The sequence below is a fragment of the Haliotis cracherodii genome, unplaced genomic scaffold, assembly GCF_022045235.1.
Source record: "Haliotis cracherodii isolate W230 unplaced genomic scaffold, xgHalCrac1.p SCAF_14, whole genome shotgun sequence".
Classification (NCBI taxonomy): Eukaryota; Metazoa; Mollusca; class Gastropoda; order Lepetellida; family Haliotidae; genus Haliotis; species Haliotis cracherodii.
Genome location: NW_027266269.1, coordinates 33,766,445 through 33,784,013, shown reverse-complemented (window position 1 = coordinate 33,784,013; position 17,569 = coordinate 33,766,445). Strand labels below are relative to the sequence as shown.

Sequence of the window (17,569 nt, the reverse complement as noted above, 5' to 3'; positions counted from 1 at the left end):
GCAACCCACGCTTGCTGTAAAAGGCGACTTTGCTTGTCGCAAGAGGCGACTAACGGGATCGGGTGGTCAGGTTTGCTGACTTGGTTGATGCATGTCATCGTATCCCAATGGCGTGGATAGATGCTCATGATGTCAATCACTAGATTGTCTGGTCCAGACCTGATTATTTACAGACCACCGTCATGTGGCTGGAATATTGCTGAGTGGAGCGTTAAACAACAAAGAAACAAACAATGTGAGGTATTGCCATAATCGACTCGAGGACATTATCAAAGGTGTTGAGCATGTACAATGAAGAAAGGTAATTGACAAAGTTATAAACATCAATGGAAAACCTTTTATGGATTTTTTAACTGTTTGTAACATGTGTGTGGCACGCAAAGATCCGGGGTAGGATAGGTCTTCAGTAACCCATACTTGCCGTAAAAGGTGACTATGCTTGTTGTAAGAGGCGACTAACGGGATTTGGTGGTCAGGCTCGATGACTTGATTGATGCATGTCATCGTATCGCAATTATTGCATGGATCGATGCTCATGATGTCAGTCACTGGATTGCCTAGTCCAGACTCGATTATTTACAGACCGCCGTCATATAGCTGGAATATTGCGGGAAGAGTGCGGCGTTAAACAAACAAACAAACAAACAAATCAAAGGTAGGAAGAGATCACATGACTTCTCATATCAAAGTACCCTAGGTAGATTCGTACTTGATTACATCATCACTCCACGTGACCATGTGAGAGATTTCAATGGTCATGATGTCAGTGACCTCATCAGTGTTGCAGCCTCTTGACCAGATCATGCAACACCGACGTGGAGAATCGCTCATAAAATATCTGATGAAATGTCTTCCTCATGTCCAGAAGAAATGACACAAATGGAGGGCAGTTGTATGGTGGGAAGATGTATGTATAGTGGAATATATGCAAATATGCCGGTATATACGTGTGTGTGTGTGTGTGTGTGTGTGTGTGTGTGTGTGTGTGTGTGTGTGTGTGCGTGCGTGCGTACGTGCGTGAGTGTGCGGGCGCGCGTGTTCATGTGTGTGTACGCGCGTGGTGCGTGCCTCTGTGTGTGTCGACGCGTGTGTGTATGTGTGTGATGTGTGTACGTGTGTGTGTGTGTGTGTGTGTGGTTTGTGTATGTGTATCTGTGGGTCTGGTGTTGTGCATGCAGGGTGCATGTGAGTATGTGTGTGTATGTATGTATGTATGTATGTATGTATGTATGTATGTATGTATGTATGTGTGTGTGTGTGTGTGTGTTGTGTGTGTATGTGTATGTGTATCTGTGGGTCTGGTGTTGTGCATGTGCATGTGCGTGTGTGTGTGTGTGTGTGTGTGTGTGTGTGTGTGTGTGTGTGTATGTGTATGCGTGGTGTGTGTGTGTATCTGTGCATGCGTGGTGTGTGTGTGTGTGTGTGGGGGGGGGGGGGGGGGGGGGGGTCTGGTGTTGTGTATGCAGGGTGCATGTGTGTGTGTGACAATCTTCATTTCATTATCTGTTTGATTTTTTGAGTGAGTGAGTATGATTTTACGCCGCTTTTAGCAATATTCCAGCAATATCACGGCGGGGGACACCAGAAAGGAGCTTCACACATTGTACCCGTGTCGGAATCGAACCCGGGTTTTCGGTGTGACGAGCGAACACTTTAACCACTAGGCTACCTGACCGCCCCGCATTTGATTGTGACGGTACCACCTGTGGGGCAGAATACGCTCACCTTTTCGCGAACACTTGCTATCATTACTATTTGATAGTGATTCATAAACACATGCTCATGATATACTTGGAATCGTACAATGGACTCTGCTCTTGGCAGAAATTTCTTGGATATGGAAAGAGTTTTGTCGGTTTTGTCTGAGCTGACACAACACTGGCGACAACACGGGATTTTTGCTACGGACAGAATAATTTTGTCACTGTCCTATCACACGAAGCCTTGACCTACATACAAGTTATACAGTGTATGTTAGTAGTTAAAGGTGTGGCCCTCACAATCTCATCACGTTTCAAATACGTCAGGAGGTTACTATGACCTGTTTTACACAGACAGAAAACGTCGAGTGAGTGAGTGAGTGAATAAATATCTATAAACAAAATACAGGTACGCAGGTAAAACTGAATACATTTATAAATTGCGCGGAGAGTTGTTGTATAACGGGTTTTTGCTAACTGGACAATGATTATTTATATGTTGCGTATTAACGCCAATGCGCAGTTTATCTGGCGCACCACGTGAGTTCTTCAGATCCATTTACTTGTAGCCTGACTCAACCTTATTTTAACGCAAGGACTTGCACAGATAAAATTACTAGTATTTTAGCATTCCCAGATCTTTTAGCAAACTCAACCTTATTTTAACGCAAGGACTTGTACAGACAAATTTACTAGTATTTTAGCATTCCCAGATCTTTTAGCATACTCAACATTATTTTAACGCAAGGACTTGTACAGACAAACTAACTAGTATTTTAGCATTACCAGGTCTTATCGCTCGCGTTACCATGCTAATTTAGTTAATGCCGACAGATTTTATATGAACATCAGAAACATCAGAGGATTGTGAGTATACTGTGTTCATTTAGTTATTTTACTCTCCTTATTAAATATAATTTTCTGAATATATTGCTGTTTGTTGCGGTAAACAAGTAACATTCTTTAGGCTGGACTTTCCTGGCTCGAGCGTTGTGCAACCAGTAGTTCTGTTCTGAGTTATGTCTCTTCTGTTGACCAATCAGATTCCACCTCTCATATCACGTGCATTTGCTCAAACAAAATGGCGGTTTCCAGTCAAGACAACTGATCGATGACGCAGTAGCAGTAACAGTCGCAACTTCATCAGCAGTAGTTGCGGGGGAAGTAGTGGAAGTAGTAATAGTTTAACCTTTACATGGCCTTTGAAGAGTTTTTTTCGGAACCACTAATATTTAATCTGTCATTTTTGGCAAGGTGTGTATTATTTCAATTTATCATTCAGCAATGTTCCAGCTATGTCAAGGTAGCCTGAAAAAATGGATTTTCGACCAAACAAAACAGTCACTGAAATTATACGCAAGTATCCACGTCATCGCAGAATGTTGACAAGCTTTCATCGCAGTTATCGAACCTGAAGTCTCAACACTTCAGTCGCCTCGTACAAACATAGGTTGCTGGAGGCCAGGTTTTAAGTGTTAAAGGCTAAGTAGAAAAGAAAGTAGCTAACGCATTAGCATGATCTGCCAACAAAATCCCGACGACCAATAATCAAACGGTGTGGTCAAGGGTGTTTGTCCGAACGATTTGTCAGATTAGCGCCGTCTGTGATGCTGAACTCTGTCAGGACAATGGTGGATCTGTCCAGGGGTGTACACAGGCACGATCTATTGAATAGCAGTGGTCGCTTCGATGGCAACTAGGTAGCTTGTTTTCACATCTTTTATTGTTCTGCAGATGTTCTATTGAGGCCAATATCCATTACAAATTGTGGTGGTATGTGGTCCTGTGTACAGCACACGGGTCATAGATCAGGTGAAGGTTTTGTTTGTTTGTTCGTTTGTTGTTTATCGGCGCACTCAGAAATATTTTAGCTACATGACGGCGGTCTGGTCCAGACAATCTACTGATTAACATTATCAGCATCGATCCACGCAATTGGGATACGATGACAAAATGCAGCATGTTGAAAATACACGAGTATGCGACATGTAGGCCAAATCTCGCAATCTCGCGATCTCACGTCCTCGCACTTTCGGCACATTTATCCTGTTACCAAAGGTCGAGATCGGGAGAATGTCCCTTACAATGAATACGTTACAGTCAATGTTTAAAATGACTGAAATTTTCACTTAGGCAATTTAGAAAACGCCGGAAAAATATTCAGTTATTTCATAAATGGAATGAAAAAGCTGTCCATATTTTATGATGATAATGATTTTTTAAGTTTCATAACCCAGTGACTGAAAATAATAAGGAATCGAAAGTCAATGTATATTTTAGAATTTATAATCTTTTCGAAACCTTTTGAACTTCTCCATGATTTTAAGTGAAATAAATGGGCAGATTATTCAGCGAATCTGTAAAATGAGTGCACTATTTAGGCATTGTATAAATTGCATAACTGAAACACATTTTGCACATAGCACCTTGAACTATCACCATTTCATTATGCCCAATTTGCAAATGACAAACACTCAACCAAATAACCATTTCAAAACCTCTTCCAGTTGTCAGAAGATTAGTAAACTTTTTCCCTTATTACGAAAGTTAAACTTGCATGTCCTTCATGTACATCAACACCCATGTGTATCTTATAGACCCGTGAAGATTCCGGGGTGGAATAGGTCTTCAGCAACCCATGCTGGCAGTAAAAGGCGACTGTGGTTGTCGTAAGAGTCGCCAAACGGAATCGCTTTGTCGGACTCGCTGACTTGTCATCGTATCCCAATTGCGTGAATGGATGCTCATGATGTCAATCACTGGATTGTCTGGTCCAGACTCGATTATTTACAGACCGCCGTCATATAGCTGGACTATAGCTGAGTGCGGCGTTAAACAACAAACAAATAAACAAACTATATGCCCGATGAGCATTGCCCCAGTCGTCTAAGGTGCCGTAATTCTCTGTGCATAGTTGTGTCCCTTTGGCGTACCAGAAACAAAATGCGCCAGATCTACACCCAAAAGCATGCTCAAAACGCTACATTATCCCCGCTGTCAATGGATCAGTCCACACTCAAATTTGATTCTCAGCTCCATTGGGAGTATATACTTAACAGCCACTGGGTACCCATTCATTGCTGGGTGAACAGATGCAAATTTCGAACAAAGCGACTTGCATAAAGAGACACTACATGAGCTACGTCCAACTACTCTCCGAGACCGACGTGCTAAGCCAAGCAACCCCCCCCCCCCCCCCCCCCCCCCCCCCCCCGGATTGGGATCGATGAATATCCGGAATAGAATACGTCTTCAGCAACCTATGCCTGCCGCAAAATGCGATTGTGCTTGTCGTAAGAGGCGACTATAGGATCTCCTGTTTTGATATATCCAGCAAACATTCGGCATATCCTTTCTTATCCTCCTCCGAGGGGCGGTCGGGTAGCCTAGTGGTTTAAAGCGTTCGCTCGTCACGCCGAAGGCCCGGGTTCGACCCCACATGGGTACAATGTATGAAGCCCATTTCAGGTGTCCCCCACCGTGATATTGCTGGATTATTGCTAAACGCGGCGTAAAACTATACTCATTCACTCACTGATATGGTTGGCGAACTGGCTCATAAATCGTATTGCAGTATATCGCAATATGGAGAGCTGTATTGTGATACATATATTCATACCTATAGAGGTCCAAATTATATATATATGTGTACTGTTCAAATGGTGCTACTTTATTCAATAATCCAGACGAGATGGGTAGTATGGATAAACGAGAATACATATTACGTCATCCAGGCAGGACCCTATATCAATCCCCAGGGCTATCTATAAATGGATGTTACGTCGCCGGATGTTACGTGGCCGGATGTTACGTGGACAGACAGATGGAGGTACTTGATACTATTGCCACAAGTTCAGCATACAAGATCAAAATACCCTGTCAAAAATAAAATTTGTTTAAAAACCATCCCCATATTGACTTATGAGGTGAGGTGAAATTGGGTTAAGGTCGCGTCCAAGATTATTGCACTTATATAGAGACGTACATGTACATGTGTGTGTTGTGTGGCTGCTTGTACTAGTCCGGACTGATGCCGGTTTATAGTGCTAGCTCACTGAGATACCATGCCGCAGTTTAACATGAATACCCCACTCAGACACAGTATACTGACTCCGAGCCGACCAGTCCTTGTTTTAGCCCCTTAATGCCGAGCGCCAGACAAGATAACAACAAGTACCATATTTTAACGTCTTTTGGTATGACGCGGTCGGGGATCGAACCACTAGACCACACGTACGGAGGCGGTCTATTGGCTTATGAGACACAATAATAACACTGAACAAATAATATATACACCCATATCAAAATATACTATACACATAGTCAGATAATGTGTGTTGCGCAGTGGAACTGAATATTTGAGCGTGGTTTAACTTAAATGAAAACTAATGTAAAATTTGTATGACTTACCTTTTTTGTGGAATCCAGGAACTAAACGTGATAACCTGTTATAAAACTATGAAGATCTATAAGGAACTAAACGTGATTACCTGTTATTATATGAAGAAAAGATGAATAAACCTCAAATGATAGAAACTAAATGCTTATTCTTAACAGCTACTCCTAAGGAAGTCTTAACACTGTCAAACACTGTCTAACGCCATGTCTAACACCATCTAACTCATCCGCTCTCTAACGAACATTCTAACGAACTCTCCCCAACTCTCTAACTCTCTAACCATCTTACTAACCATCTAGCGAACTCTCTAACCAGCTCTGACCAACTCTCTAGCGAACTATGACCAACTCTCTAGCGAACTATGACCAACTGTCTAACTGATGCGCGCTACCGCCTTATATTTGCTCACATCCTCACATTTCACGTGCAGTCACAGCCATACGTTGGTGTGTTCAGGCGATGCGATCGGTATGCATCGTGTGTGTTTTGGAGAACAGATTCCTTTTTAAAACTAACACGAGTGCACGTGAAGCGCGATCTATAGGCTCCGGGTGCGTTATGGAGCACACTTTTAATGAACGAACATGTCTTCAGAACATGCCCCCCTCCATGATAGATCCATGTCTATCATGAAAACCGACTAAACTTAGAAGAAATTGAAAGGAAACTGAATCTATGAGTATGTACATTTGTTGCTGTTATCCAATTTGACAATTTCAGAACTCAACTCCATTCAAGAGGGCAGACCTTCGTGATAGGTCTTTTCAAGACTGTTTTGCCAACTTGAACATCAAGGACGCGCACGTGATCATCCTTTCCAGGATACGTTTTGAGAACTCTCCCAAGAGGCCAAACTCCACGAGGAGTATCTGGAGATACCACAATGACAACGTCATCAACCTGTATGTCTCTGGATGGTGTAAACCATTTCTTTCTAATGTTGAGAGTCGGGAGCCACTCCCTCATCCATCGTTTCCACACATGTCTGATGAGTTCTTGAACTCTCCTCCATCGCTTCTTTGGGCTGAACGAGGTAGAGTCTAACTCTGGTGCGAAATCTCCACCCACCTGACCATGTAGGAAATGGTTGGGCGTAAGAGGCACATCATCCTGTGGATGTGCACTTTGATAGGTCAAAGGCCTAGAATTCAGAAGAGCTTCAGCTCCTGTAAAGGCTGTCATCAGCTCTTCATCACTGACGTCACCTGAACTCAGTATAGCATAGATAGCCCGTTTTGCTGACTTCACTAAAGACTCGAAAACACCTCCAAAATATGGTGCGTGTGGAGGATTAAACAACCACTTCACACTTTTGTTTGCCAAGGTTGACTTAATCACATCCGAGTTTAGTCCAGAAATGAGCTGCTTCAGCTCCTTTGCAGCACCAACAAAGTTGGTTCCATTATCCGAGATTACCTCCTTTGGCATACCTCGTCTGTGGGCCATACGAAACAGGGCATTCAGAAAGGAATCCGTGTCTAAACCGAATGCCATTTCTAAATGAACCGCTCGGGTTGACAAACATGTGAAAAGGCAGAGATAACGTTTCTGTCGACTCTTGCCTCGACCCTGTACAGTGAAAAAGGGACCTGCATAGTCCACACCTGTTGTCACAAATGCTTTCATTGTACACCTCACTCTGATCTTCGGTAGGTCTGCCATTATCTGATGCGCTGGTTTGGCTTTTTGTCGTCTACACCAAGAACATTCTCTTTCCCACTGACGAATTTCCTCTCTAGCTGAAATAATCCCAAACCTAGATGAAACTGCTGATAACGTACTGTTCGTACCTGTGTGATTGACCTGCTCATGGTAAAACTTGACAATCAGTTTGGTGACCCAACTATGTCTAGGGAGTATAACTGGAAATCTGGCACTGAATGACAATACGTCAGCAAATCTGAGTCTCCCTCCTGTCCTCATCAACCCATTTTTATCAACGTAAGGCTGTAAGCCAAACAACTTGCTGTTTGAAGGCAAGTTTGATTTCCTCATCAGTGACGAGTAGTCATCAGAAAATTCTTCTCTTTGAGTCCTGACCATAATTGTAGTTTCGGCGTCCTCAATTTCTTCAGGATCAAGTTCACCCTTTTTCCTAAGTGAATATGGAACCCTAGCGTTGTTCAGAAATCGAAAGATCCATGCCGACACTCTACACAATCTCTTCCAACTAGAAAATCTAGCTGGCGCTAATCTCCAAGAGATTGGATCAGACTTAGTAAACATGGCGATGTTTACTTGAGAAGAAGGCTTCTTCAGTTCTGATGTCTCAGTATTGTCCATGAGAATGGTTTGCTTCGGCCATTCAGTTTCATCATGTGTCATAAATTCAGGTCCATTCAGCCATTTCTCTGTCAAAAGTGCTTCAGCGTCTACACCTCTACTAAGAATGTCTGCAGCATTCAGTTTGGATGGTACGTATTTCCACTGACTGATGTTTGTATGCTCCTGTATGTATCCAATCCTATTTGCTACAAATGGCTTAAAACATCGACTCTGTCTTTTGATCCACCACAGTACGTTCTGGCTGTCCGACCATAGCGTTGCACGCTGCAAAGGTAATTCTAATGCCTTTGTTATAGCCAGTAACAGTCGTACACCCAGAACTGCCGCAAGCAGCTCCAATCGAGGCATACTAACTGCCTTGAGGGGAGCAACATGGCACTTGGAAGCAACTAGATCACTCGACTTTGTGTCATCTTCACGAGTGGTTACTAAATATACCACCGCTCCAAATGCTGCCTCTGAAGCATCTACAAATGTGTGCAACTTCATCTTTGAAGTATCTAAGCTAACCTCAAGCCCCCTTGGAATTTTAACAGAACACAACTTTTCAATTTCAAGGTACCAAGACCATGCTTTATGTTCCAGATCTTGACTGAGGGTTTCATCCCAGTTAACACCGGATATCCACATTTCTTGCAGAAGAACCCTTGCCCTAATGATGAATGGACCTAAGAACCCAAGAGGATCAAACAGCTTAGCAGTTTCTTTCAAGAAGTTCCTCTTAGTCATCTTGATATCCTGCTTTAAGGACATGAAAGAAAATCTAAACTCATCTGATTCTGCATTCCATAGTAAGCCAAGTGCTTTTACAGATGGCAATTCACTCATTTGAATATTAATCTCTTTCAATCTATCCTCTTCTGGTATTTCTTGGAGGACTTGCACGGAATTGGAAACCCACTTACGAGCGTGCATACCTGCTGTACTCCACAGCTGTTGCAGCTGTTTGTAAAGCTCTATAGCTTTGCTATTTGTGTCAACGGAATCCATATTGTCATCCATATATGTTGACTTTTCCACGGTTGCTGCAGCCAATGGAAGTTCTTTCTCCATGGACTTAGCATGTTCTTGAGTGATATACTGAGCTAAAAAGGGGGAACAATTTAGTCCAAACACAACCTTTGAGAACTCAAACACATCTGGCTTTTTGTTCAGATCCATAGACCTCCAAAGAAACCTTAGATATGGACGGTCATCCTGAGCGACTTCAATTTGAAGGTACATTTCAGCAATATCGCAAATGATTGCAACAGGATGTTTGCGAAAACGAAGCAAGATCTCAAATAGATCATTCTGGAGTTTTGGTCCTTGATGAATGACATCATTTAAAGATATGCCTTTATTCTTTGCAGATGCGTCAAATACGATTCTTACCTTTGTTGTACTTCTGTCTGGTTTAATGACTGGAAAATGTGGTAAGTACCATTTACTTTGATCTATTTCTGTTTCAGGTACCTTTCTGATGTAACCTTTTTTCAGGTATTGTTCTATGACTTCATTGTAGGCTCCCGAAATCGTTTGATCCTTTGACAACTTCCTTTCTAAATTAAGAAGACGATTGTATGCCATGTCATAGTTGTTTTTCAGATTCTCATGACCCTCCTTCCATGGAATGCCAACCTGATATTTGTCTGCTTTGTAAACAAGGGACTGTTCTACAGCCTTAACTGCATCATTCTCATCAATGCTTCTAATCGATGTCAAACCTGAAATGCTTTCAGACTCCCAAAATGAGTGAATCAAAGATTCAATATCTGTATCTGCGATTGCTTCTATTTCTGTATTTCTGATGAAGAAGGAACCTGCTACATGTGTTTTGTCTGAACCTGATACAGCACCAACACAGGTCCAACCTAAGGGTGTCAACCGAGCCACAGGCTCTCCTTGAGCTCCACGGACCTCTTTAAGAGAGGAATGCAGCTCTAAATAATCCATACCTAACAGGATGTCAACTCTTGGACGAGAACTTACCTTTGGAAATTTTATTTTCATCAAATGTGGCCATTCCTTGGCATGTTTTCGCCAATCAATGACTTCCATTCTACCTGTTACTTTGGTAGTTGTCAAAGCTGTGATGTTCATGTCAACGGAACCATCAGTACTTTCTAAGCCAATATCAATCAGCATACTATCAAATATTTCCTGTTTGTCATTGAGGACATTGACTGACACTTGCTGTGTCTGACCTTGAACACCAAGTTCTGCTGCTACATCCTCGTTGATGTAAGTATGCGTGCTGGCATCATCCAGCAAGGCATTAACCATCATTCTGTGCTGACCATTTTTCAGGATAACAGGAACTGTCCTGAGTGAAAGGTAATGACCTTCCTGCTTAGAAGTTGCCATGGTGATTGTTTCTGACCTACCTGCTTGTGGTGTTCTTGTTGTGGTATGTTTCATCTCTACATTACCACTGACGGCCCTAGCACTGCTTGTAACTTTGGTTTGATCATGAAGTAACCTGTTATGATTTGCTTTACAACCATCAATCCCACACTTCAAAACTCTGCTACACGATCTTCCCAGATGACCGATATCAAGGCAACGAAAGCATAAACCTAACTGTTTTGCCCTTTCCCAGCGTTTAGGTAGGCCAATAGATTTAAACTCTATGCAATCTGAAGTGTCATGATCTGCTTCATGACACACATGACATTGCCTTGCCCTAGTTTTATTGTGTGTGGTTGCATATGTTCCTTTCTTAGAACTATCTCTCTTGTCTGTTGTCTTTGACCTATCAGCTATTCCATGTTTTACCTCTGAAGCTATCGTTTGGAACTCTGCTTCTTGCAGAATCCATTCCCTAAGCGTCTCAACAGACTCTTGTCTTTGGTGCTCAAATAACCATCTGTGGAACTGAGTAATCATAGGCTCATTCCTTTTTATTAACCAGTAGTGAATACAAACATCCACTACCAAGTTCCTCTATTTTATCAGATTCCCTCAGACTGACTACAGCTACATCAAGCATGTCTGCAAATCTGTCCATATCCTTAGCATTCCCTAATCGTATTGGCTTGAAATTGTATATTTCTTCCAATTGCAATGCTACCTGGCGTCTCCTGCCGCCATATTTTCTGTCCAATCTCTCCAAGGCTACATCATAGACCGAAGCACTGTGACCTAGCCTTGCAACTATGTGTGCTGCTTCTCCAGAAAGGTACTGCTTCAATTGCAGAAGTTTATATTCATTGGTGGCTGGAGCTTTATCAACACATGCCATAAAAGCAGACTTCCAGCCTTCATATTCTCTGACATCGCCAGAAAATACTGGAATGGAAACTCTCCTCAATTGTTTCCACATGTCTTCACCTAAATTGTGTTGCCTAGATGACTTACCTGAAGTTGTATAACACCCTTTTGTGTTATCTGGGACTGGTGTCCGTTTCATATCCATATTTGACCTTTGTTGAAAATGGCCTAAATTGAACGCAGCATGTTTGTAACCTTGGTTACTGATTTGTCCAGTGCCACCACTGTCCAAGTCATGCGACCGATTCGCATCGAATTGGCGAGACCTTAACATTTCTGACTGAATGCTTTTTGCGTCCGAACTAACATGTGATCTATTCTTAAGAAATGTTTCAGCCTTATCAAGGGCAAGTTCAATTTCATCTTCAACAGTTTCTATCTCCTTACTAGTTTTCTGAACTTTCTCTAGGTCACCAACCCAGTTGTAGGCTTCTAGTAATTCCACTATGAGACCTATAGCCTTGCTTTGCAGAAAACTTACCTGATCAATTAGACTCCTAATTGTCTTACAATCTGGTGTCTCAAGTTCAACTAAATTCAACAATTTGTTCTTTGATTTTGTCAAAGCTGACTTTGAAATAGTTTTCTGATGCTTAAGTTTAGCTATTTTTAGCTCAAGCTCAGAAGTGTTCTGTTTTAGTCCAACGTCTGAAGAAGTGTACTGTTTCAGCGCTACGTCTGAAGAAGTATCCTTTTCTATTTCCGCCTTACTCGCAGACCCTAACTGCGACATAATGCTTGCATGTAACAGTCAGCTATACCTAATGCTAAACTAACGAAAGCCTAATACAAAACTAAAATATTCTAACCAGAGAAACCACGCTCTGCTACCAAATGTTGCGCAGTGGAACTGAATATTTGAGCGTGGTTTAACTTAAATGAAAACTAATGTAAAATTTGTATGACTTACCTTTTTTGTGGAATCCAGGAACTAAACGTGATAACCTGTTATAAAACTATGAAGATCTATAAGGAACTAAACGTGATTACCTGTTATTATATGAAGAAAAGATGAATAAACCTCAAATGATAGAAACTAAATGCTTATTCTTAACAGCTACTCCTAAGGAAGTCTTAACACTGTCAAACACTGTCTAACGCCATGTCTAACACCATCTAACTCATCCGCTCTCTAACGAACATTCTAACGAACTCTCCCCAACTCTCTAACTCTCTAACCATCTTACTAACCATCTAGCGAACTCTCTAACCAGCTCTGACCAACTCTCTAGCGAACTATGACCAACTCTCTAGCGAACTATGACCAACTGTCTAACTGATGCGCGCTACCGCTTTATATTTGCTCACATCCTCACATTTCACGTGCAGTCACAGCCATACGTTGGTGTGTTCAGGCGATGCGATCGGTATGCATCGTGTGTGTTTTGGAGAACAGATTCCTTTTTAAAACTAACACGAGTGCACGTGAAGCGCGATCTATAGGCTCCGGGTGCGTTATGGAGCACACTTTTAATGAACGAACATGTCTTCAGAACAATGTGCGAGAAAAGTTTAGGGGAACAGATGACGCCTAAAATACATGTTGTTTACTCCCTCTTACTAAATATTGCAACAGTAAGATCGCTGGTGTCAGTAAAATTGTCAGATTGCATAAAGCTGTATCTCAGATCTTGATAAAAGTTACATTCTAAAAGAAAAATTAATGCATTTCTGTTTTTAATATTACAAAAATGGCAAACATGTGGTCTATAGCGAGATGGGGGTATATTGTGTCGGCCTTTCTCTGTGTGTAGGGGTAGGGGGGTCTATTGTGTCGGCCTTTCTCTGTGTGTAAGGGTAGGGGTCTATTATGTCGGCCTTTCCTTGTGTGTAGGGGTAGGGGGTCTATTGTGTTGGCCTTTCTCTGTGTGTAAGGGTAGGGGGTCTATTGTGTTAGCCTGTGTGTGTGTGTGTGGGGGGGGGGGGTCTATTGTGTCGGCCTGTGTGTAGGGGTAGGGGGTCCTATTGTGTCGGCATGTGTAAGGGTACAGGGTGTATTGTGTCGGCCTATTTTAAGGGTAGGGGTCTATTGTGTCGGCATGTGTAGGGGTAGGGGATCCTATTGTGTCGGCCTATGTATAAGGGTAGAGGGTGTATTGTGTCTGCCTATGTATAAGGATAGGGGTCCATTGTGACGGCCTATGTGTAGGGGTGGGGGTCTATTGTGCCGGCCTATGTTGAAGGGCTGCTACGGCTGCGTTTGTTAGTTGTGTAATGCCGCACTCAGAAATTTTCTAGCTCGGGCACCTGTTACATACTCTGCTGATCCCAGGCTGTGCAACATTGAACGTATTGGCTGCCAGTTTCCAGCAAGTCAACAGCCCGTAGACGCCGCGCGTTGCAGGCCCCGCATCGCTAGTTCGTACACAAACAATGAATTAAATCAAGTACATCACAACTGTATGTAATTAAATCAATAAGATCGACAGAAATAATGGTCCACAGAGATTAATCGACCTTCCTTGAGAGTGTCAACATCGGGAATGACGCACTGTGCACGTGTGTGATGCGTGATGCACGGGAAAACTACAGAATGTGTTTTTAGTGTGAAGTTTTCCAGACATGACGTTGTTAGGATGTTTTTCGACAACACTTATCTTTGCTCTCATACTTGGTATTAACATTTATATTTCATGATCCCTTACTATCTTTGAGACCCGTGAAGATCCGGGGTAGAATAGGTCTTCAGCAAACCATGTTTGCTGCGAAAGGCGACAATGTTTGTCGTGAGAGGTGACTAACGGGTTCGGGCCGTCAGACTCGCTGACTTGGTTGATGCATGTCATCGATCCCAATTGCTAGGATTGATGCTTATGATATCAACACTGGAATGTCTGGTCCAGACTCGATTATTTACAGACCACCGTCATATAGCTGGAATATTGCTGGTTGCGGCGTTAAACAACAAACAAATACTATCTGTGAAGATATAGTATATTAAAGAAGTTGTTATCCATAAATTGTGTCTCCCTTGACGTCCGTTAGCTTCAAAGTAATGCCTTTTAAACAGTTTTAAACAGGCATTAAGTCCACATTAGTATAATCAGTCACTTGACACACGTGCATTGTGTTTCTGGATTGTATGTATGGTTAAGCCATGTTTTATGTAACTGCGAATGAGATGTAATTATAGCATCCCGTCTGTCTGTCTGCATGGACCTCTCGTCACAGTCATTCAAATCATTCAACACTCGCCTAGTGTAACCCAAGTTTTATGACGTACATCAATAGATGCTAATGATGACGAGAGTGTGTCTCAGTTACGCTAGATACTAATTGGACCTTGACGTATAATGGGGGAGATTATTCTCTCCCTGTAATGGGCACTGGACAATTGATCCCTCTTTCAAGTCTTTGAAATGGAATAGACCCTTAAGTTTCCGGCATGTTTAGAAAAGACCCTCGGGGTCGGGGATGGGTTTGTTTGGGAGGGGGGTGGGGGGTATGGTGGTGAGGGGGGGGGGGGGGGGGTCAGTATGGGATGTACATGCAGCTGGGACTTAAATCCTTTAACATAATGTTTCTGATAAACTCAAGCAACACTGTCTGTTTTCCATTAGTTTTTGCAAGAAATTATCATTGTTATTGTTATTATTATTATTATTATTATTAATAATAAAGTAAAGTAAAGTTCTAACTCTCATGCACAATATAGTAATAATTAAATAAGTGGAGTAAGATTGAACACAGCTTTAATTGGCTAGCGCTTTCAATACGTACCACGTACGAGTCTCAGCAGGCTATGACCAGTTATGGCCTGATGAGACTCGTCTGTGGTAATGTTCAATCTTACTCCACTTATTTATTTATATATAATTAATAATATATATATATATATATTTCACCCCCAAAATTTAATTGGTCGCTCGACATGCATTGTATCCTTACCAAAATGTGTTATTTTTTAGATTTGTCACCCCCTGCCTTCAAAAACAATATGATGTGTGTTCTGAAGCTGTAACCGGACACATATCCTGTCTGTTACAAAACTGAAATATCAAATGGTCGGTCATCATCAAACGAACCCGGCGAGCCACACGGTTGCTGTTCCCGTTACGCCCCATTCGGCTCCTGTTCAATCCGCTGTTATACATATCACTGCGCAATGGAATATTTATCAAATCTTATAATGATTGTACTACATATTTTATGTTTTCTGGTGTCTTGTAGGTCATTTTTGGCCGGACATTGTACATTGATGAATGTTTTGTATTATCTTATACGTATATATGTACATTGTGTGACAACAATCACTGGATTGTCTGGTCCAGACTCGATTGTTTACAGACCGCCGTCATACAGCTGGAATGTTTGTTTGTTTGTTTAACGCCGCACTCAGCAATACCCCACCTTCACGACGACGGTCTGTAAATAATCGGCAATCTTGGGTTGCTGAAGACCTATTCTAGCCCGGATCATCACGGGCCATAGTAAACGCGGGCGGTCGGGTAGCCTATTGGCTAAACGTTCGCTCGTCGTGCTGAAGACCCGGGTTCGATTCCCAACATGGATGCAATGTGAGAAGCCCTTTTCTGGTGTCTCCCATCGTGATATTTCTGGAATACTGCTATAAGCGGCGCAAAACCACACTCGTAAAACCACATTACATAAACCTTCGACTTTTATCATAAACATTTAAATCCTTGTTCAGGGCTCTATATTACCTAAAGCCCTCGTCAGCATGTTTTGAAAACGTGCAACCGATTGATAAAATACTCTATCAGGACACCACGGGGCGGTGAGGTAGCCTTGAGGTTTAAGCATTTGCTCATCACGCCGAAGTCACGGGTTCGAAACCCCACATGGCGGAAATATGTACAGCCCATTTATGGTGTCCTCCGCCGTGATATTGCTGGAATGTTGCGCAAAGCGACCTAAAACCATACTCACTCACACACTCAGGACACCACGACACTGGGAAAAGCCTTGTGTCATGCCTCGTAAATATGAGCTCGCGATGGAGCTTGGAGCACGGGCAACGACAGCAGAGAACCAGTTCCCCGTGCATTACGCAAGAGTGATTCACACTGTATGAGACAGGCTACAAAGAACACGATCCATTTTTTCTCGGCTTCTATATTTTTAAGAAATTGAGAGTTACTCGGACATGTTCCCACTTGAGAAAACACAAAGGGACGTAACTCTGCGTGTCGTAATTAATAAACGACGCGACCAAATTGCATCATGTCAGGTCATCCCGCTCCGTTTAGGTTGTTTTCTATTGTGCCTGGAGAGCGTTTTTCTGGTTTGGCGCCTGCAGTGTGTTAACGGTTGCCTGCACTTGTCGTGCGCTTTTGTCAGCATTAATAAACACTCATCTCATCTGTACTTTAATAGTCTATTTCATGGAGCTGCGCATTTTAAAGCATTACGTTGACGAGGAACGCATTTACGTATTTAAACATCATTCACGATCTTTATATAGACAGTATCTGGAGAATTGTATGTTCAAACCTTTCAACACGTCCCAAAACACATTTCCCTTTGATTAAGCAGGAAAACATTCCGAAAACAAGGCCTTGGAATGTGTCGCTCGAACGAGATTGACACATTCTAGAACCCGCCAGCCTCGGACTGGCCTAGGCTAAATAGACTATGAATTGATCCCTTGGCGTATTCGGGTGACACCGAGCACTGCGACAACACGTGGCGATATAGTTCGTCACAGTTTATATCGCGATTGTTTCACAGTGGCAGCACAGCTCTCAAACACCTGTTAATATGGAAACACGACAAATCGAAGACATGGATAGCTCACCTGATAAAGTCATCCCGCCTGAGAACTTTGAAGATTTGATTGCACGGCTTCGGGACATATTTCAGTCCGACAAAGTCAATATTGACTATGTCAAAAGCCTCATGAGTGCATATAAGAGCGATAGAAGTGAATGGAAAAAATTCGCAAAATTTGACCGAAACAGGTAAGTGTGTT

At 42.4% G+C, this 17,569-nt stretch overlaps 2 protein-coding genes across 2 annotated transcripts in view; one reads left to right on the top strand and one right to left on the bottom strand.

The window, feature by feature from the left end:
* Positions 1-6,822: 6,822 nt before the first annotated feature.
* LOC139460386 (uncharacterized) lies at positions 6,823-7,593 on the bottom strand. Its single transcript, XM_071241880.1, has one exon. It carries the CDS (start codon positions 7,591-7,593, stop codon positions 6,823-6,825), a length of 771 nt encoding a protein of 256 aa, XP_071097981.1.
* A 9,587-nt stretch (positions 7,594-17,180) lies between these two features.
* Positions 17,181-17,569, top strand: part of LOC139461203 (cysteine dioxygenase type 1-like) — a 38,722-nt gene continuing 38,333 nt past the window's right edge. The window contains exon 1 of the mRNA XM_071242800.1: positions 17,181-17,558. Within this exon, the coding sequence (XP_071098901.1) occupies positions 17,359-17,558 (200 nt within the window). The 5' untranslated portion in view covers positions 17,181-17,358. The remainder of the gene's footprint in view (positions 17,559-17,569) is intronic.

Coding starts and splice junctions, on each gene's coding strand:
- LOC139460386 (XM_071241880.1), bottom strand. CDS start 7,593: ATGGCATTCGGTTTAGACACGGATTCCTTTCTGAATGCCCTGTTTCGT.